Source organism: Mobula birostris, chromosome 18, assembly GCF_030028105.1.
Source record: "Mobula birostris isolate sMobBir1 chromosome 18, sMobBir1.hap1, whole genome shotgun sequence".
Taxonomy (NCBI): domain Eukaryota; kingdom Metazoa; phylum Chordata; class Chondrichthyes; order Myliobatiformes; family Myliobatidae; genus Mobula; species Mobula birostris.
This window is the reverse complement of record NC_092387.1, coordinates 60,869,436-60,891,466: the sequence shown is the minus strand read 5'-3', so window position 1 is coordinate 60,891,466 and position 22,031 is coordinate 60,869,436. Positions and strand designations below refer to the sequence as shown.

Sequence of the window (22,031 nt, the reverse complement as noted above, 5' to 3'; positions counted from 1 at the left end):
ATGAAAGCATAATGGTGCTGTGTATTGATATGGTGAACCCAACTGGTGACAGGTAGCTGAATCAATTGATATAATATTCCTGACTGGCTACCTTATTCAAGCCCGACAGGACATGACCATGCACAGATCATTTAGTCAAAACATTCACATTCAGGTGGAGTTGGGCCTGATTATTTAGTCAGTGTTAACTAGGTTCCTGAACAGACAGCAAACTAGTGATTTTACACAGGATGGGGAGGAGGAAGATGAACACAAAAGATTCTGCTGATGCCGGAAATCCAGAGCAACATACACAAAATGCTGGAGGACTTCAGCAGGTCAGACAGCATCGATGGAAAGGAATAAACAGTCGGTATTTCAGGAATGGAATGGAAGGAGGAAGAGCTGGAAAGCTTATGGAAGGGACGATTATCAGCAGGGAACATTACTCAGAATTAGAGAGACAAATCCACCCCGGCAACAACCTGCTCACCACAGATCTGTGTGGGTGTCAACAGGTCACTCAGTTCAAGGAATCTTTCTTCCATCATAAACTGCAAGCTGAGAATGCATCCCTGACAGTTCCACACCAATCAGTTCCGTTTGCAGCGCTTCAGCACAAGCAACAAGCTTGTGACAATTGTCACAGTGGCCATAGAGACCAAGTCATTGGGTTTATTTAAAGTGGAAGTTGATAGGTTTTTGATTAGTAGGGATGTCAAAGGCTACAGGGAGAAGGCAGAAGAATAGGGTTGAGAAGGATAATAAATCATGCTCATTCCACCCTAATTGTTCATTATATTTTCCTGTGTGCCTCTACCTCAAAAATAAAGAAATGTACCAGCACACTGGATGTGAAATATTGATTGAATGAGATTCAATCATCATGGGGGTAAAGAAATACTGCCGTATTTGACCAAACAAATTGGAAAAACTAGGATGTCAACACAATGAAGTTCATGACATAAGGTGACCTTTAATGTTTGATACACTTAAAATTATTACAACACACAACGGCGCCATTGTTCTCAAACCTATCATCTTCACTGACTATCTGAGAATCTTAGATGCAGCAATTCTCCAAGATCCCAAATGACCAATAGTCACATGAAGGGAGGAAAAGGAAGAATCCAAGGCTGCTTTCCAAACTGCTATGCAACATAGCACAATGCCAGGTCCCCACATGGAAGCAATTGTTGGGTGTCTACTAGTTATCAGGGACCTTCCCTCTGGTGGCAACACATCAGTAAATGTCAAGTTGACAAAGGCCAGACATGTTGTTCAGAAGCTCATTGCCATAAGAAAATCATCACATTTTCCAAAACCATGTAACTACTTGTTCAGCATGGACTGAACCGTAATACACACAGTAATGTTTAATAATTTGATGAAAAATAACTGATGCATATCTCCATTGGCAGAATACACAACATAAAAAGGCAGATCTGGAACTACTCAAAACTGTAATTTAAAATCTATACATTTTAAAGGGGAACTTCTGTAAGAAAGCTGCTAGTAATTTTAAGTGCTGACTCAGGCTCCGTTTCTGTTTTGGGAGGGAGTAATAGATTGTTAGAATTAGAGAAGCTTGAACAAGCTCCCCCTACTGGGGATAGCACTCAATAAGTAGGACAAAGAACAGCAAACTCAACATGTAACGTCTGACACATGCACAATTTGCTGCTGAGGTAAAGCCAAGAGAATCACAGGATCCAAACCTTTCTAAAAGTTTGTGACAACCAGGTTAGGCAGCTGACGATGGCAGTGTCTCAACCTCCAACAGACATAAACTATGACCAGCAGATTTCTCCTAGATCTTTTAAAATCAACAGGATTTTTTAAAAATTAAACCAGTTATCTCAATCTTTTCCTTTGGATAAAGATATCCAGTACTCACACTGGGGCCATCTACTTACCAATGTAGTATTTACCCTACAATTACATTTCCTTTTAACACACACCAGTCTTTGGAGTTAACTACTCTGCCATGGACTCCCAGTTCCTTGCTTTCTCTAGCAGCTCCACAGGCTCCAGCCAACCAAGCTAAGGGGCTCCTCCAGCAAAAATGAGTTCCAGCGCAGCCTGGATGTCTCCTCCGGTTGCCTGCAGTGCGCGAAGGCTCAGCTCAGTATCCTGGATCCCCATGTCCCTCAACTGCTGAAGCTGCGGCTGCCACTGGTTCTGCGGGAGGCAAACCGGCCAGAGTCAGATAATATTCCCCCTCCAGCTCCCTTCCCCATCGACCACATAAAACAGAGGAAATGAACTTGACATTAACACCTTCAGCAACATACACACAATGCTGGAGGATTCAGTGGGTTAAGCAACATCTCCCCTCCCTGCAGCTTCTCTCCTCTCTTCTCTTCCCTTTTTCAGCCTTTACTTCTTCCACCTATCCCCTCCCAAACTTCTTCATTCCTGACCCACCCACATTACCCGTCACCTGGTCTCACCAATCACCTGCCAGTTTGTGCACCTCCTCCTCCCTTCAGCTTCTGGATTCTGTCCCGTTCCTTTCCAGTAATGATGAATGGTCTTAGCCCCGTTTATTCCCCTCTATAGACGCTGTCTGACTTACTGAGTTCCTCCACCAATCCGTGTGCGCTCAAGATTTTTAGCATCTGCAAAAATCTGTTTAGCACATTTTTAGACACATCCCAAATGAGTTGTCACAGATCGGGGACCCACCCTTTGTATCAAGCTGGAGCGTGTCTCAGATTTTGCAGTCAGAAGTTTCTGAAACCTCCCGGTTTCAGCGTTACACTCAAGAACTGTTAACTGCAGGTACTGACCTGAAGAGCCGAGATGTTGGAGGCTTGTAGTGCCTGCTGCAGGGCCTGGCTGAATATGTCGTGACTGATGGGGGCAGCTGACGCTGCGCCTGAATTCATCACCGGAGACAGACTTGATGATGTGCCCTGTGGGGAGGGAAGCATAGACCCAATTTGTTTAGAGATCTAACACAGTAACAACCATTTCCTGTCTGAGCCCATGCCACCCAGTTACCCATGTGACCAATTAATCTACAAATCCATGTCTTTAGAATGAGGGAAGAAACTGGAGGAAATCCATGCGGTCACGGGGAGAACGTACAAATTCCTTACTGACAGTGGTAGGAAGGAACCTGGATCGCTGGCTTTGTAATAGCGTTATGCTACTGCGACCCCTGGTAGTGACAGAGGACACAGCCAAGGAGGGTGGGAGCACGAGTGGGAAACGTTGACCTACCTGCGTCCCGGTTGTTGGGGTGACAGCACTGCTCTCTGGTGTACTGGCCAGGGCCAGCGCGGTTGCCAGCTCACTCTGAGTTATGGGCCGAGGTCCCACAGAACCACTGTAACCCAAAGTAGAAGGGCGAGAGCCGGAGGTGTTGCTTGAGGAAGCAGTGGGCCGGGACTGTGGAGAAAGCAGAAAAGGTTTTAATCACGGATGGCAAGAATACTCTTACAAGAGTCAATAAGAAACCAATCAAGATTCTGTCTGGATGCACAACAAATTGGTATGGCAACTGCTGTGTACGTGATTGTAAGACCAGCAGAGAGTTGTAGACAAAGGTCAGCACATCACAGATCACAGGAACCAGCATCCCCTCTCTGAACTGTTTATACCACCTCCTGCCTCTGTAAGGCACCCAGCGTAATCAAAGACCCCGTCTGGATATTCGCTCTCTCCCCTCTCCCATCAGGCAGAAGATACAAAAGCCTGAAAGCACATACCATCGGACTCAAGAACAGCTTCTACCCCACTCCTGTATGACGAATGTGGACCTTCGGCCTCACATCTACCTTGTTAATGATCTTCCACTATACTGTTTACCTGCTCTACACTCTTTCAGTCGCGTATACACTTTATTCCGCACTGTTACTGTGTGACCTTATTCTAGCTCAATGCACTGTGTGATGATTTGATCTGTATGATTTCTGCAAGGCAAGCTTTCCACTGCATTTTGGTGCACATGACAATAAAATACCAAAACCAATACCAGTAGGGGTGAATGCATGTAGGTGTTCTCCCTCTCATAAAGACAATGTTCCACGGACGCTGGAAATCCAGAGCAACGCCCACACAAAATGCTGCAGGGACACAGCAGGTCAGGCAGCTTCTATGGAAATGAATAAGCAGTCGACATTTTGGGCTGAGAACCTTCTTCAAGACTGAAAAGGAAGTGGAAAGATGCCTGGATAAAAAGTGGGGGAAGGGGAAATATTTAAGGGGAATCTGAGGTGAAACTTCTTCGCTCAGAGGGTGGTGCGAGAGCGGAACGAACTGCCAGCAGAGATGGTAGATGCAGGTTCAATTGTAACATTTGAGAAAGGTTTGGACAGGTACGTGAATGGGAGGGGGACGGAGGGTTATGGTCTTCACGCAAATAGACGGGACTAGACAGAAGATCAGGTCGGCATGGACAAGATGGGGCAAAGGGCTTGCTTCTGTCTGTGGTGCTCTATGTTTAACTATACAGTACATGCAAGCACTGCTATATCACAGCCAGGATAATAGGTGTTATACAGGCTCCAATGCCTCATTATTTATATTACAAGGTGCCTTTCACAGTAGCAAATGAGAGGGAAGTTCACAATGGCCCTATAGGGGTCATGTATCCTCCACTGCCCAGAGAATGCTGTCAATGGGTAACATCCTCAGTGGACGCAATAGAAACTAAATTCCATTTATACTACCAGGCACATTGGAGGACTCGTGCGTTTTGAGATACTGTTTAAATCCCCATAAACCAAGCAGCTACTTTGCACTGGTGAATTTTAAATAAACCAAGAGGAAGTAATTTAAAATAATTCAGAGGTTAGACCTCACAGAATAAAACATTTTCTTAAACTTAATTACTTAACACCTAAGCACAGGAAAGGAGTGTATGGCTGTAAACATAAGAGAGTGTATTTGAAATGCTTAGGGCCATTTTCCACGTGCAATAAGATGTTAGGCACAGACACAATTTCCGTGACCAGCTGGCACTTTACTTACCTGCTGAAATTCATCCTCATCGTCAGACAGACCATCAAAGAGGAATCCCCCTGAAACAGGAAACAGGGAAGAGTAACAAATTAAACTCCTAACAGAACATTTCAATGTGTGTGATTAGAACACAGAACAGTACAACACAACAAAGCCCTTTGGCCCACAATGTTGTGATGACCTTTTAATCTACTCCACAATCAATCTTAACACTTCCCTCCCACATAGTCCTTTTTTCTTTCATCCATGAGCCTATCCAAGACCATTAAGTGTCTATAGTGTATCTACCACTACCCCTGGCAGTGCGTTCCACACCCACAATTCCACGTTAAAAAAAAACCTCTGACACCTCCCTATACTTTCCTCCAATCACCTTATAGCTATGTCCTCCTGTATTTGCTATTGCCATGTTGAAATAAAGGCACTGGCTGTCCACTCAATCTTCACCTTTCTCACAATATACATCTCTATCAAGTCACCTCTTAATCTCCTTTGATCCAAAGAGAAAAGGCCTAGCTTGCTCAAACTTGGCTTATTAGACAGGCTCTCTAGTCCACAGGGAATCTCCTCTGCACCCTCTCAAAAGCTTCCACATTCTTCCTATAGAGAGATGGCCAAAGCTGTACGCAATACTCCAAGTGTGACCTCACCAACGTATCACATAAATGCAACATGATATGCTAGCTCTTGTATTCAGTGCCCTGACTGACGATGGCCAGCATGACAAATACCTTCCTCAGCATCCTATCTACTTGTGATGCCACTGAGGGAACTATCTACCCGGCTGCTAGGTTCCTCTGTTGTACAACACTCTCTAGAGCCCTGATATTCACTGTGAAAGTCCTACAAATAGTTGAAATGAATGACAAACAACAGTGGACCCAGAACCAATCCCTGCAGCACAATATTGGTCCCTGATCTTCAATCTGAAAAACTCCCCTCTACTACCTCTCTCTGCCTCCTACCACCAGGCAAATATATCTGGTCAGCCATGGGATCTCACTTTCCAGACAAGCCTACTGGGTGATTCTGTACGTATATAGTGCTCGACTCATAACAAGATAAGCAGACTATAAGTCTGGATGGTGTCTTGTCTTAAAAAAATAACTGGAACAGGAAACATTGGGAGCTTGGACTAAACCAACTTGTGCAAATCTGCCCTTGGTTAACAAGATGACTTGTGGCATGGGGGACATTCCATCAACTGTGGCCATGTCCAACCTGATCCATTCATCTCAATATCAGAAAAACTGTGTCCTTCATTGGCTGAGGGAAGCAAACCAAACACAATAAAAGCCCACTGAGACTAGAAGTACAGAATAACTATTTGGGGGAATTGAGGTACGTTATGATAAACTAGGCAAGTATAGTGGAACTATCCAAAGTAGCAGTCTTGATGTGTTGCAGTAACTGATTTTAGCAGAAATGGTTAGCAGAGGACAAGTAGAATTCTCAAGAAGAACGGAGAGAGGATATAAAAGAATCACATGGAAAATGGCAAGCCACTTTTCTCCTTTCAGGCACTGACAAACCCATTTGACTTCTGGTAACACAAGTTCTTCCCCCTTGTTACAAACCTTCTGCTGTAGCAGAAAATGGAAAATAAATGTTGGAAGTCTTGTCCCAAAACAGCAGTGGACCCAGGCCAGCAGCAAATAGTGTTAACCTATTTGCTACTGTTTTATCCAATTTGCCTGTCCAATGAAGACTTATTGTTAAAATAATAACCAGCCCCTTCAGCTATAAACTAACAGGTCATGACATGAAAAAGGGGGCAATAAGTGAAATGACTGTAACTGACCTTTTCTCTACTTTGTTTTTACAAATCTCTAGGAGCTCTATGAATCTTCAATTCTAGGCAGCTTTCATCCCCTACTTCATACACTACAGGTCACTTTGACTTCATTGCTCAGACAGGAATCTCAAACTTTTGCTGACAAGGCATCTTGGATCAGTGTACCATGTGAAAATGCTGTGAGATATATATATTAAGCTTACCTGGCACTTCACTGTACGAGCTAGATGGGATATTCCTGGAGTTGCCGCCAGCAGCTGGAGGAGGGGTAGTGCCAGTCACAGAGTGTAGGACCAGCACCATTGCATTGACCAGTGCAGGGTGTGAGGAAACTAACCTGATGGGTGAGACCACAGACATGAAAATCAAAGCAGTTCCACGTTAAGGCAACCCAATTGATTTCCTTTGTACAACATGCAAAGCCTCATACTCTGTCGCTATTGTCAGCCCAATCAATGTCTCCTGAGATATCAGAGAAGTGAGATCTTACTGGGCTGGTTCCTGTAATATTTGCCTTGATTTGGGACTCAGGTATACACTGGTATGTGTAAGCTTGTATATTCTTCTGTGACCAAGTGAGTTTCTCCCTGGGCTGCTGTTCCCTTGTAGATCCCAAAGGTATTGAGATTGGTTTTGTCAAGTCACTAAAGCACAGAGCAGGCCCATCAAGTCTGTGCTGGCCGTTTTCTCTAATCTATTTTATTCTCCCTACATTCCTAGAGACCTGACGAAGAGTCTTATCCATAGCTTTTACCATTCATTTTCCTCCACAGCTGCTGCCCAGCCCAATGAGTTCCTCGAGCACCTTGTGTGCACTGAATCAGATCTGCAGCATCTGTAGTCACTCTTCTGTCTATGTTTTATTTATTTAGAGATACAGCATAGAACAGGCCCTGCTGGGCCAATGAAGCACATTCCCAGCAACCCACCTATCTAACTCTAGCCTAATCACAGGACAATTTACAATGACCAATTAACCTACTAACCGGAACCTGTTCAGGGGATGATGTCTTTACGTACAGTGGTGGAATTGCACTCCGAACTCTGACGCCCCCTGTCCCAAGCTGTAACAGCATCGAGCTGACCTCTGCACTACCGCAGCTCCCCTCCCATCGACTTTCTCAAGAGTGGTGTACTGAGGTCCTGCTGTCTATTTCCCACAGTTTCTTTCCTAACAACCAGCCACGGATTTCAATAGAAAGAAAATGGCTGAGATTCAAGAAAAGCACTAAAAGTTACCCAGAATGTAAATGGGTAGCAGGAGACTCAGGGAAAGCTTCTGAGCGGTCCATGAATCCATAAACACTACTTTGTTATTCATTTGTTTGTACTAATTTATAGTAACTTTGCTTTTGCACTATACTACTAATGCAAAACAACAAATTTCCCATCAAGTACGTGATAATAAATCTGATTCTGATTCTGTGCTCTTTCACTTCTGGGCAACAGCTGAATTAAACCAAACGCAGCTTGAATCTAGGTTAAAAAAATCTAAACAAATGATTCATTAATTCAGTGAAAATCTACCAGGCACTGCTCACCAATAGAGGTCAACAGACAAAATAGACAATAGGGTGCTGGAAATTGAGCTCAGAAAATAAAAATCAACACTTACGTGTCCAGCAGGCTTGGGTCAGTGAAAAGCACAAATAGATCTTTGTCTTGAAGTACACCTGGTTCAAAAACAGACAAAAATTAACAAGGATCAAATAAAACCCAACACTTGGACTTAGTTTAATAGGGTTTACATTGCTGACGTGTTGAAGGCTCCCCAAATCTCCACCTCAGCAGGTTTAAGAATCTTATTAATCACTTACCAACACTAACAACTGTATTAGTTACCGTCTATCTACAATGCTTTCAAATGGGAACACGAGAACCTGTAGATTCTGGATATCCAGAGTGACACAGACAAAATGCTGGATGAATTCAGCTGTTTAGACAGCAGCAATGGAGGGGGATAAACAGCTGATGTTTCAAGCCAAGACCCTTCATCAGCACTGGAACAGAAGGGGAAAGAAGCCAGAACAATGTGCCTGAAGAACATGCATTCTCATTAAGGGGTCACTGATATAAAAGGTGAACAGTTTCAAGTTTCTGTATGTCAGCATCTCAGAGGATCTATCCTGGGTCCAACACACTGATGTGCTCATGAAGAAGGCACATCAGCGACTCTACCTCATTAGGAGTTTGAGGAGATCTGGTATGTCAAAGACGCTTGACAGATTTTTATAGGTGTATGGTGGAGAGCATTCTGACTAGTCGCATTACAGCCTCCAAGGCACAGGGATTTAAAAAGGGTTCAGCATCTTGATGGAAATGCACTCTGTACATGCAGCTTGCCTCCAAGAAATTAGTGTGGTTATTCTGAAAAAGATATTAGCCCAGTTTATACTGTCAGCTCTGGTTCTGAGAGTCTACTTCCCCCTTTCCAGAAAAACACATGGAGATACTAGGCTAACATGTTAGTGTCGCACTGGCAGTCTGTTCCCATGATGCTCTTCATACCTTTTCAGAGTATGTCTCAGAAAGGTGGCATCGTCAGTAAGGACCCCATCATTCAGCACATGTCCTCTCCTCATTGCTACCACCAAGGAGGTACAGGAGTCTGAGGACACACTCACCATTTCAAAAACAGATTCTTCTCCACCATCAGGTCTTTGAATGGACAATGAACTCTACCTCTGTATTTTCCCTCTTTTTTTGCACTAATAATTTAATTTTCTTTTCTATATACAGTCGTGTGCAAAAGTCACTGATATATAGATACACACACACACACACCCCAGACATGCACAGTATCTTATTTGTTAACATGGAGCAGAGAGCGAGTTTGTCAATCCGGCGGGAGCAAAGGATGTTGGGAAAGGTGAGAGAGGAGCATCGTGGAAAGTGTGGGACAGATGGCAGAGGAGTGCCAGGGGCTGGGGGTGGCACAAAGGCAGACACACCCAGCCCCGAGACACCATGCAATGTCATTTGATGCCAAACGACTGGTTTATTGATCATTACAGAATGTTTCTCTGATGCTTCCCACTCCCTCCCCTCTCCCTGCACCCTTCTCACTCTCAGTCTACATTAGAGACCCATATCAGAATCAGGGTTACCACCACTAATGTATGTGATGAAATATGTTTTTTTTTGGTGCACTGCTTTTGTTTTTAGAGATACAGCATGCTACAGGCCCTGCCGGCCCAATGAGCCCACGCTGCCCAGTTACACCCACGACCAATTAAACAACACAAAAGAATGAGGGGAGATTTGATAGAAGTACACAAAATTATAGGGGGTATAGATAGGGGAAATGCAAGCAGACTTTTTCCACTGAGACTGTGTGAGACTAGAATTAGAGGTCATGGGGGTAAAATGCTTAAGGGGAACAAGAGGGGAAACGTCTTCACTCAAAGAGTGGTGAGTGTGGAACGTGCCGCCAGCAGAACTGGTGGATGCGGGTTCAATTTCAACATTTAAGAATAAGTTGGACAGGTACATGGATGGGAGGGGTATAGAGGGATATGGTCTGGGTGCAAGTTGTTGGGATTGGGCAGATTATTAGTTCAGCATTGACTAGATTTGGCCAAAAATCCTGCATGTGTACTGTAGTATTCTTTGGAGTCCATGACCACAAAACAGATAAGTAAATGAACACAAGAGTGTCCTAATGATGGGTCTCAGCCTGAAACGTTGACTGTTTATTCCCCTCCATAAAAGATGCCTGACTTGCTGCGTTCCTCCAGCATTTTGTGTGTGTTGCTTACGATTTCCAGCATCTGCAGAATCAATTGTGTTTATGAAACAGATGAATGGGTACAAAAGTAAATCATACATGCCATGAGACATTTATCACCCACCCTACCACCACTTGGGTCTGGTAGTGATGACCTTCTCCTTAAAGAACTGTAGGACATGTGACAGGGAACCCCATGCTACTGAACAAGGCGAAGGAACAAATCAGCATGGTGTGCAACTTGGGGCAACAGTAACACACGTGTACTTTGAACAATGACCCAGCATTGTTGCTCGAAAGAACAAAGATGATTATTCAAACTTACCTAAAGCAATGGGATCATTGCTGAGACCTGGTGTAGCAACAATAATCTGGTCCAGTGACTCCTTATTACCCAGCATCTTGAAAACCTGTAATTGAATCAAATCAGCTACTTTAAAGAGATTCTGCAGACGCTGGAAATCCAGAGTAACACACACAAAATGCTGGAGGAGCTCAGTAGGTCAGGCAGCATCTATGGAGAGGAATAAACAGTTGAAGCTTTGACCAAGACCCTTCATCAAGACTGGAAAGGAAGGGGAAGAAGCCAGAATAAGGTGGGGGAGTGAGGGGAAGGAGTACAAGATGTAAGGTGATATTCAGTGGAATTCAGAAGAATGGGGGTGGGGTGGGCTCTCACTGAAACTTATCAAATGTTGAAAAGCATTGACAGAGTGGATGTGAAGAGGATGTTTCCTATGGTGGGGGACTGTAGGACCAGAGGGCAGAGCCTTACCATAGAGGGACATTCATTTAGAACAGAGATGAGGAGAAATTCATTAAGCCAGAGAGTAAATCTGTGGAATTCTTTGCCACATGTGGCTGTGAAGGCCAAGTCATTGAGTATATTTAAGACAAAGCTCAATAGATTCTTGATTAGTCAGGGCATGAAGGCAGGAGATTGGTGCTGCAGGGGAAAATGCCATGATAAAATGGCAGAGCAGACTCGATGGGCCAAATGATCTAATTCTGTTCCTATGTCATATGTGCTGCACTTAGCGATCACAGTGTGGTCTCTCTTATACTGGGTGCAGCCTCAACATAGAAGGACATCCCTTTAGAAGCTCAGGCTCCCATACTTCCTCCCTGATGGTAGTTAAATAACCCCTCGGATTATCGTTATTTAAAAATGTTCACTCCAAGTACCTCATTGCTTTAAGGCACCAAAACCCAATTAACAGCTAGATTTCAACAAGAACCACCCAGTTAGGAAAGAGAAAGCAAAAGCAGGGTGAGTATTTAGACACTGGGGCAGTAGCTGGAAGCGGAGAGAAGCAAAACCACCAGCCACAACATTATCTTCCATTAATTCTATTCAAATCATTTGAGAGGAACTAGCTCGTGATGACTACTCAAGTCCATGTACATAGCCTTATGATACTGCATATTATGTGTTCAGCCCAGTTTTATGGAGACACGATTAAAGTTTCACGGGACTATACTTTCAAGTAGCTGTTGATAGACCTGCAATAAATCTCTTACACCCTTCAAATCCTTCTAACAAGTCCATGGTCAGTTATTGACTTATGCCAAGGGCCTTCCTATTTATTTTGTCAAGATCTCTCAATGTTATACAAATTTTCCCTCAGCTTTCTCTGCTGCAAGATCCTCTCCTGTCTGATCTTTGCCCATACCTGGAATTCCCTAACTCTTGCCAATCTCTCCACGAACCTCTATGGTCTGTTCACATCGCTCAGCTGAGACTTAAATGGTTGCATACAGATTTGGCATGGCTCTTATTATACCTTATCCATCAGCCTTTCATGAACTTATGGACTTGCATTCCACGGTCCTTCTGTACAACAGAGATACTGAGTATCTTCTCCGTCAGATGCCAATAGCCTATACTTGCCAGTAGTCTACTATTGCTTCAAGTGTTTGACCTTCCCAAATACACAGCACATAGAACTTTACAGCATAGCACAGCCTCTTCAGCACACATTATACTGACCTTATAACCTACTCTAAGATCAATCTAACCCTTCCCTCCTACATGGCCCCCTATATTTCTATCATCCATGTGCCTGTCTGAGTTTCTTAAATGTACCTAATGCATTTGCCTTGACCATCACCTCTGACAGAGCGCACCCACCACTGTGTTTAAAAAAAACTTAACTCTGACATCCCCCCCCATACTTTCCCATAATTATCTTAAAAATATATCCCCTCGTGTTAGCCATTTCTGCCCCAGAAATAATGTCATTGGTTACACTCGATCAATGCCTCTTATCATCTTGTACACCTCTAGAAAGTCACCTGTCTTCCTTCACTCCAAAGAGAAAAACAATAGCTCACTCAACCTATTCTTCCTATACATCTTCAAACTGAATTCCTCTCACTATTTTTCCACCATCTGCACCTGCTTGCAAACAGCAAAATGTACCCCTGCTATCAATATGATCAACTTTACAGTACCTGTAAACTTTTCATATCCGAAAGCAACAGGAAAAAAAAGCCTTTGCTCCCACCATTTTCACTTACCGCCTCCCTGTAGGCAGGGCTGGCGTGAAGCGCTGCCTGGAGTACACGGAACTCGCGTGCTGCCGCGGCCTGGTCCACGGGCTCTGTAAAACAGCAACATGATAAATGTTTCTGGAGCTCCCAGAGCAAGCAAGGGTAAAACCAATTCACATCTTACCACAGTTCCCTTCATTTCCCAAGTCCCCTGGAATACAACAGGGAATGATTTTCTTGATTGATGCCAGTAATGATACTTCAAATACTTCTGATGAAAGCTTATCGATTCCAAGCATTAGTTCTATTTCTTTCCACATAGGTGCCACCTGATCGAGTATGTCTAGCATTTTGTTTTTATTTATTATTGAGATACAGCCGCAAAATAGGCTTTTCTGGCCCTTTGAGCCATGCCACCAAGCAATCCCCTGAATTTAGTCCTAGCCTAATCATGGGACAATTTACAATGACCAATTTAATTTACGTCTTTGGACTGTGGGAGAAAACCAGAGCACCCAGAGTAAACCCATGTAGTCACCGGGAGAATGTACAAACTCCTTACAGGCAGCAGTGGAAATTGAACCCGGGTCACCTGTACTGCAGTGTTGTGCTAACCACTATGCTACTCTACCACCCCTGTTTAAAACATTTAAATGAGAGACAAATGAGGCTTACATCGAAACCAGAGATCTCTTCTTCCCCATCCAACTATATTTTAAATTGGGGTCAACCACTGATGTTGTGTCCTAGCTGTCTACGTACACTAGCCAGGGCAGTACAATGCAGAGAGCTCCTCCTCTCCATGCAGCTGATGAATCCAAAGGAACAGTAGAGTCCGATACAGTTTGGCACCAGCGCGTTGCGGGTGTTACCAGTCAGCATTGTACTCAACTTGGGACTGACTGCCCCAGGGGGTCCAGCTCTGGATTTTTTCTCAGGGTTCACTCCCGAAGCCTTCCCCATGAGTGGGTATAACCACGGTTTACAATTGGAGTTTTCCTTCTCCTAGTTGAGCTACCAACCGTGGCTGATGACCCCCATCTGCTTGAAGCAAATAGTTTTAAGGCACCAGTAACCAGCCTTCCTCCCTTCTGTCAATAGTAACCAGCCATCCCCACTTCTCCTGTCAGTAGCTAAGCTACACCTGAAAGCCAGGAGCTAGACGGGTATCAGAGGCTATTTGAGATGCATGCCATTGGTATCATTTAGTAAAAAGGTAGTGGGAGCTTATTCCCACTGCTTCCCCCCAACCCCCAGCTATAACAACCTTATGAAAAGTTAAAGCTCAAAATACTCAATTAAGGCCCCCACCCCCAATGTTTCTACACTACACAAGCTCTCATCCCATCTCTTAATCTCATCCTTAGTATATTTTTGTTGCTCTTGTTGATCCATAAGATATAGGAGAAGTAGGCCACTCGGCCCATCAAGTCTGCTCCGCCATTCAATCACGAGCTGAAACAATTCTTCCAGTCATCCCCACCTCCCCTGCTTTCACCCCATACCCTTTATTGCCCTGGCTAATCAAGTACCTCTCTATCTCTGCCTTAAATAAACCCAATGACTTGGCCTCCACAGCCGCTCATGGCAACAAATTCCACAGATTTACCACCCTCTGACTAAAGTAATTTCTCCGCAACTCAGTTCTAAAAGGATGTTCTTAATAAGAACACAAGAAACAGGAGCAGGAGTAGGCCATCCGGCCCATTGAGCCTGCCCCACCATTCAATAAGATCATGGCTAATCTGTCCGTAAATTCAGCTCCATCTACCTGCCTTTTCCCTATAACCCTTGATTCCCTTACTATGTTTTAGAATCTATCTAACTGTATCTTAAATATATGTAATGAAGAAGCCTCAACTGCTTCCCTGGGCAGAGAATTCCACAGATTCACCACTCTTTGGGAAAAACAGTTTCTCCTCATCTTCATCCTAAATCTTCTCCCCAGAATCTTGAGGCAATGTCCCCTAGTTCTAGTCTCACCTACCAATGGAAACAACTTTCCTACTTCTATCTTATCTATCCCTTTCAAAATTTTGTATGTTTCTATAAGATCCCCTCTCATTCTTCTGAATTTCAGCGAGTACAGTCCCAGGCGACTCAATCTCTCCTCATAGGTTAACCCCTTCATCCCTGGAATAAACCTGGTGAACCTCCCCTGCACTGCCTCCAAAGCCAGTATATCCTTCATCAAGTATGGAGACCAGAACTGCACACAGTACTCCAGGTGCGGCCTCACCAGTACCCTGTATAGTTGCAGCATGACCTCCCTGCTCTTGAATTCAATCCCTCTAGCAATGAAGACCAACATTCCATTTGCCTTCTTAATAACCTGTTGTACCTGCAAGCCAATTTTCTGCGATTCATGAACAAGCACTCCCAAGTCCCTCTGCACAACAGCATGCTGCAATCTTTCACAATTTAAATAATCATCTGCTGTTCCATTATTCCTTCCAAAGTGGATGATCTCGCATTTAACAACATTGTATTCCATCTGCCAGACCTTGGCCCACCCACCTAACCTACCTATATCCCTTTGCAGACTCTCCACATCCTCTGCACAATTTGCTTTTCCACTCAGTTTAGTGTCATCAGCAAATTTTGCTGTGCTACACTCAGTCCCCGCTTCCAAATCATCAATGTAAATGGTAAACAGCTGCGGGCCCAGCACCACCGACCCCTGCTGCACCCCATTCACCACAGACTGCCAACTGGAGAAACACCCATTTATACCAACTCTCTGCCTTCTATTGGTTAACCAATCCACTATCCATGCTAATACACTTCCTCTGACTCCATGCATCCGTATCTTATTTATAAGTCTCTTGTGCGGCATCTTATCAGACGCCTTCTGGAAATCCAAGTATACGACATCCACCTGTTCCCCTCTATCCACTGCACTCATTATGTCCTCAAAGAACTCCAGTAAGTTTGTCAAACAAGACCTGCCCTTTCTGAATCCATGCTGTGTCCGTCTAATGGAACCACTCCTTTCTAAATGTTTCGCTATTTCTTCCTTAATGACAGCTTCAAGCATTTTCCCGACTACAGATGTTAAGCTAACTGGCCTATAGTTGCCCGCCTTTTGCCTACATCCTTTTTTAAAATGTCTTTTAAAAAGACTTAAATCCTGAAGTTGTGCCCTCTTGTCTCAGAATCCCCTACCTTGGGAAATAACTTTGCCATATCTAATCTGTTCAGGCCTTTTAACATTTGGAATGTTTCTACGAGATCCCTCCTCATTGTCCTGAACTCCAGGGAATATAGTCATAGTCATACTTTATTGATCCCGAGGGAAATTTGGTTTTGTTACAGTTGCACCAACCAAGAACAGAGTATAAATACAGCCCAACAGCTGCCAGACATTCCTCTTACAGTAACCCTTTCATTCCTGGAATCATTCTCGTGAATCTTCTCTGAACCCTCTCCAATGTCAGTATATCCTTTCTAAAATAAGGAGCCCAAAACTGCACACAATACTCAAGGTGTGGTCTCACGAGTGCCTTTTAGAACCTCAACATCACATCCCTGCTCTTATATTCTATAGCTCCAGAAATGAATGCCAACACTGCATTTGCCTTCTTCACAACCGACTCAACCTGGAGGTTAACCTTTAGGGTATCTTGCACAAGGACTCCCAAGTCCCTTTGCATCTCTGCATTTTGAATTCTCTCCCCATCTAAATAATAGTCTGCCCATTTGTTTCTTCCACCACACTACATGACCATACACTTTCCAACATTGTATTTCATTTGCCACTTCTTTGCCCATTCCCCTAAACTATCTAAGTCTCTGTTTCCTCAACACTACCTGCTCCTCCACCCTCAGACCATTAAGCTTCCTGAGCACCTTCTCAGTCGTAATTTTCACTGCACAAACTTCACTTCCCTGACACTCTTGAATGTCCAGTATACTGCAGACATCTTCCACTATGAAGACTGATGCAAAATATGCATTCAGTTCCTCTGCCAGCTCTGCATCTCTCATCACAATTATGTCCAGCGTCATTTTGTATGGGTCCTATATCTAACCTCGACTCTCTTTTACCCTTTATATATGTAACATGTGAGAGTTAGATATACTTAAAAAAGCTTTTAGTTTCTTCTTTGATATTAGTCGCCAGCTTCCTCTCATAATTCATCTTTTCCTTCCGAATGACCTTCCTAGTTTCCTTCTGCAAGTTTTTAAAAGCTCTCCAATCCTCCATCTTCCCACTAGCTCTGGCTTCCTTATATGCCCTCTCTTTTGTTTTTACTTTGGTTCTGACTTCACTTGTCAGCCACGGTAGTGTCCTTCTTCCATTTGAAAATTTCTCCTTATTTGGAATATATCTGTCTTGCACTTACTTCATTTTTCACAGAAACTCCAGCCATTGCTGCTCTGCTCTCTATCCTGCAAATGTCCCTTTCCAGTCAACTTCAGCCAGTTCCCCACTCATGCCATTGTAATTTCCTTTATTCCACTGAAATACCAACACATTGGATTTTATTTTTTCCCTCTCAAATTTCAATGTGAACTCAATCATATTGTGTGGCACGTGGCCAAGTGGTTAGGGCGTTGGACTAGTGATCTGAAGGTCATGGGGTCGAGCCTCGGCCAGGGCAGCGTGTGTGTCCTCGAGCAAGGCACTTAACTACACAGTGCTCCAATCTACCCAGCTGAGAATGGGTACCGGCAAAAATACTGGGGGCTAACCTCGCGATAGACTGGCGTCCTATCCGGGGGGGGGGGGTTGTCTCGTACTCTCTGACTCTTCACGCCCACAGAAACCGGCATAAGCACCGGCCTGATGGGCCACAACCACAAAGCACGGGACAGACTTTAAAATCAATCATATTGTGATCACTGCTCCCCAGGGTTAACTCTCTTATCACCTCTGGATCATTGCACTACACCCAATCCAGCACAGCCGATCCCCTAGTGGGCTCAACAACAAGCTGCTCTAAGAAGCCATCCCTTAGACATTCTACTAATTATCTCTTGAGGTCCAGTACTGACCTGGTTTTCCCAATCCACTTTCATGTTAAAATCCCCAACGATTATCATGACATTGCCTTTCTGACACACCTTCCCTATCTCCTGCTGTAATTTGTAATCCACATCCCAGCTCCTGTTTGTTCCTGTATACAACTGCCATTAGGGTCCTTTTACCCTTGCCATTTCTTAACTCAACCCATAGAAACTCTACGCCTTCTGATCCTATGTCATCCCTTTCCAATGATTTAACATTATTTCTTATACACAGAGCCACACCACCCCCTCTGCCTACTAACCTATCTTTCTGATTTACTATATATCCCAATGGCAGCCATCCTTTAGCCAAGTTTCAGAGATGGCCACAAAGTCCTATTTGCCAATCTGTAGCTGAATTTCAAGATCATCCATTTTATTCCTTATGCTGCATGTATTCAAATACAACACTCTCAGTCCAGTATTTGTTGCTTTCTGTTTTAACTGCACCACATCTCTATTGCCCTGTAACTCATGCCACTGGCTGTGATTATGCCTCGTCTCCTGCCTGTTCTTTCTATCGTCTCTGTTGCATGCTATCTTTGCTTTATTTCTGATCCAATTTAGGCTAAATCTATCTATCCGGTGAGGTACAGCGTGGCGTCTACTACAGCCTATAGTTTCAAGTTTCTCTAGTATAAAGAAGTATATTTTTATTTTCCGAATGAATTAATAGACTAATCACTTATAAACCACTAGTAATATTTCAAACCAGGCTTCTGTTCTGGTTCCGGCCAGGACTTCTTCAGAACATGGATGGTGGAGCCTGCTTGAATCCCATAGAAATCCAGCGTCTGTTCATCTTTCAGTTTCCGCCCGCAGTACACCAGCTCTGTAACATCAATCGGTTCGACATATCAATCAACAGTTCATCCTCACCCCCACCCCTAGCCTCCCAGCCCCCAGCTCCCTACCCTCAGCTCCCTACCCCCAGCCCCCTACCCCACACCCTTCCCCAAACTACACTCCTTCCTCCCCCAGTCCTCAGCCCCCTACCCCACACCCTTCCCCAAACTACACTCCTTCCTCCCCCAGCCCCCTACCCCACACCCTTCCCCAAACTACACTCCTTCCTCCCCCAGCCCCCTACCCCATACCCTTCCCCAAATTACACTCCTTCCTCCCCCAGCCCCCTACCCCATACCCTTCCCCAAATTACACTCCTTCCTCCCCCAGCCCCCTACCCCATACCCTTCCCCAAACTACACTCCTTCCTCCCCCAGCCCCCTACCCCATACCCTTCCCCAAACTACACTCCTTCCTCCCCCAGCCCCCTACCCCATACCCTTCCCCAAACTACACTCCTTCCTCCCCCAGCCCCCTACCCCATACCCTTCCCCAAACTACACTCCTTCCTCCCCCAGCCCCCTACCCCACACCCTTCCCCAAACTACACTCCTTCCTCCCCCAGTCCTCAGCCCCCTACCCCACACCCTTCCCCAAACTACACTCCTTCCTCCCCCAGCCCCCTACCCCACACCCTTCCCCAAACTACACTCCTTCCTCCCCCAGCCCCCTACCCCATACCCTTCCCCAAACTACACTCCTTCCTCCCCCAGCCCCCTACCCCATACCCTTCCCCAAACTACACTCCTTCCTCCCCCAGCCCCCTACCCCATACCCTTCCCCAAACTACACTCCTTCCTCCCCCCAGCCCCCTACCCCATACCCTTCCCCAAACTACACTCCTTCCTCCCCCAGCCCCCTACCCCATACCCTTCCCCAAACTACACTCCTTCCTCCCCCAGCCCCCTACCCCATACCCTTCCCCAAACTACACTCCTTCCTCCCCCAGCCCCCTACCCCATACCCTTCCCCAAACTACACTCCTTCCTCCCCCAGCCCCCTACCCCATACCCTTCCCCAAACTACACTCCTTCCTCCCCCAGCCCCCTACCCCCTACCCCCAGCCCCCAGCCCCCTACCCCCTACCCCCAGCCCCCAGCCCCCTACCCCCTACCCCCAGCCCCCTACCCCCAGCCCCCAGCCCCCTACCCCCTACCCCCAGCCCCCTACCCCCAGCCCCCTCCCCTACTTTCGCTTTACCGATCAGCTCGGGGGCCGGCGCGGCTCCGGGTAGCTTCTCGGCGATCAGCTCCTTGAGGGCGGAGATGCGGAGGCCACCGCCGGACCCCGGCGGAGGCTCCTCGGGCAACGGCAGCACCACCCTGAGGGCCCGCGGCTGCTCGGCCAATTTCACCGCGATACTGTCGGGCCGCATCCTCCTAGGGGCACGGGACAGCCCGAGGCTCCGGAGTAGTAAACAGGCCTCACTGTTGCCGGGGACACGGCCCGGAAATTAAACTGTTTGTCTCGTCACTGCACAGGAAATTACCTCAGCGCTTCTAGAGAAAAATAGTTAAAACGGTAAATAAAAATAAGCAAAAGAGAAACTGTACACACAAGTGATGATCATGGGAGCATTGGCGCATTTATTTTATCTTTTAATTTTTATTTCATTTATTTGAACAAATAGACCTAAGGACTGGCAATAGGAGGAACTCAGCAGGCCAGGCAGCATAAATGGATAAAAGTACAGTCGACGTTTCAGGCCGAGACCCGTTGTCAGCTGTGTATGTCACACTCAGATCATCCACAAGATTGAGAAAGTGCAGTGCTGGTAGATAAATTAGGTGCAAGGTCTATGATGAGAGACTGAAAGATGACACACAAGCAAAGCTTTTCAGAGATGGGCCTTCTGTTTAAATAAGGCTCAATGGATGGCACTGTAGTGCAGCAGGTAGTTTATTGAACTAGAACTGGAACTGGTTTATTATTGTCAGATGTACCGTGTTACAGTGAAAAGCTTAGCTTTGTTTGCAAGTCATCCAGACAGATCATTTCAAACAGATGTATGCTTGTAATCAGTATATTACTGGCACACGTCCTGACATCTTCCATACTGTGCCTGCAGATCATTTCAGTATAAAAGCAGACATCCCATATAACCATATAACAATTACAGCACGGAAACAGCCCATCTCAGCCCTTCTAGTCCGTGCCAAACCCTTACCCTATCCTATTCCCACCGACCTGCACTCAGCTCATAACCCTCCATTCCTTTCCTGTCCATATATCTATCCAATTTAACTTTAAACGACAACATAAATCCTACCCTGCAAAAACCCATTTCAGGGAGGTAGCATCACCCCCTCCCCCCCCCCCCCCCCCCCCCGTCGACCTCCAAAGATGTATGTAATACTTTGTTTAGTGATTTTGTCTAATCTGTAAACCAAGTTGGGTATATGTAGAAAATGTGACATTAAAATATGTACTGATATTATCATGTTTATTCTATTACAACTTTAAGCAAGTTTACAGGGAGTTTGGCCTCATCATGTAGGACATCAATAACGTAGCTCCTCAGCAGCTAGCCAGCTAGTTTAAATAATGTTAGCTATGCTAATGAACAAATGACACCTGTTAAACTCACCTCAACATGTCTTTTACATTTTAACCCACCAGGGGCAATAGAAAAGTCACTGTTGCAAACAGTGCAGCGAGCAACACTGTCATTATTTTTGAAGTCGAGTGTAAGGTCCACCCACAGAGAAAACTGATAGGTCTACTTAGCAGGGGTCCCCAACTTTTTTTGCACCGCAGACCGGTTTAATATTGACAATATTCTTGCTGACCGGGGGCAGGGGTGTTAATCACGACCAGAATATAGGTGATAAGTCAACTATAAGTCAGTTATAAGTGGCTAATACACTCAATTTCGTTTCTAAAAGGGTTTATCTAACGAATTTAATATTAAACACACAGCGCATATTTTCCTCACATGAATATAGTGATAAGTCAATCGTAAATCAATAACATTTTAAGTAATGTTTGGATATTAAACACACAACACATATTTTCCTCATATGAATATATAAAATCATTGCAACACACCGATATCGCTGAATCAGTGGGAGCGCTGGGCTTGCTTCCCTGCAACAAGACGGTGCCATTGAGGGGTGATGGGAGACAGCGATAATCGAAGGGGGTTCCTTATGTCCAGTCTATTCCGCAATTTTATCTTCGTTGCATTCATTGCAGAAAACTCCGCTTCGC

At 45.0% G+C, this 22,031-nt stretch overlaps 1 protein-coding gene across 1 annotated transcript; it reads right to left on the bottom strand.

The window, feature by feature from the left end:
• Positions 1–935: 935 nt before the first annotated feature.
• Positions 936–20,290, bottom strand: LOC140212164 (ubiquitin-like protein 7). Its single transcript, XM_072282799.1, has 10 exons — positions 20,022–20,290; positions 18,688–18,807; positions 12,993–13,075; positions 10,798–10,882; positions 8,361–8,418; positions 6,949–7,082; positions 4,960–5,009; positions 3,208–3,375; positions 2,772–2,897; positions 936–2,160 (listed from the first exon to the last, which is right to left on the bottom strand). The coding sequence occupies exons 1-10, from the start codon at positions 20,194–20,196 to the stop codon at positions 2,023–2,025; spliced, it is 1,137 nt and encodes a 378-aa protein (XP_072138900.1). The 5' UTR covers positions 20,197–20,290; the 3' UTR covers positions 936–2,022.
• Positions 20,291–22,031: the final 1,741 nt, after the last annotated feature.

What these genes read in the sequence shown, in the direction of transcription:
- LOC140212164 (XM_072282799.1), bottom strand. Translation starts at nt 20,196, where the DNA reads ATGCGGCCCGACAGTATCGCGGTGAAATTGGCCGAGCAGCCGCGGGCC. An exon ending in CTCGTACAGTGAAGTGCCAG is followed by an intron (nt 5,010 to 6,948) that starts GTAAGCTTAATA and finishes TTCCTGTTTCAG; the next exon opens with GGGGATTCCTCTTTGATGGT. An exon ending in CCCCAACAACCGGGACGCAG is followed by an intron (nt 2,898 to 3,207) that starts GTAGGTCAACGT and finishes CCCTCCCCACAG; the next exon opens with GGCACATCATCAAGTCTGTC.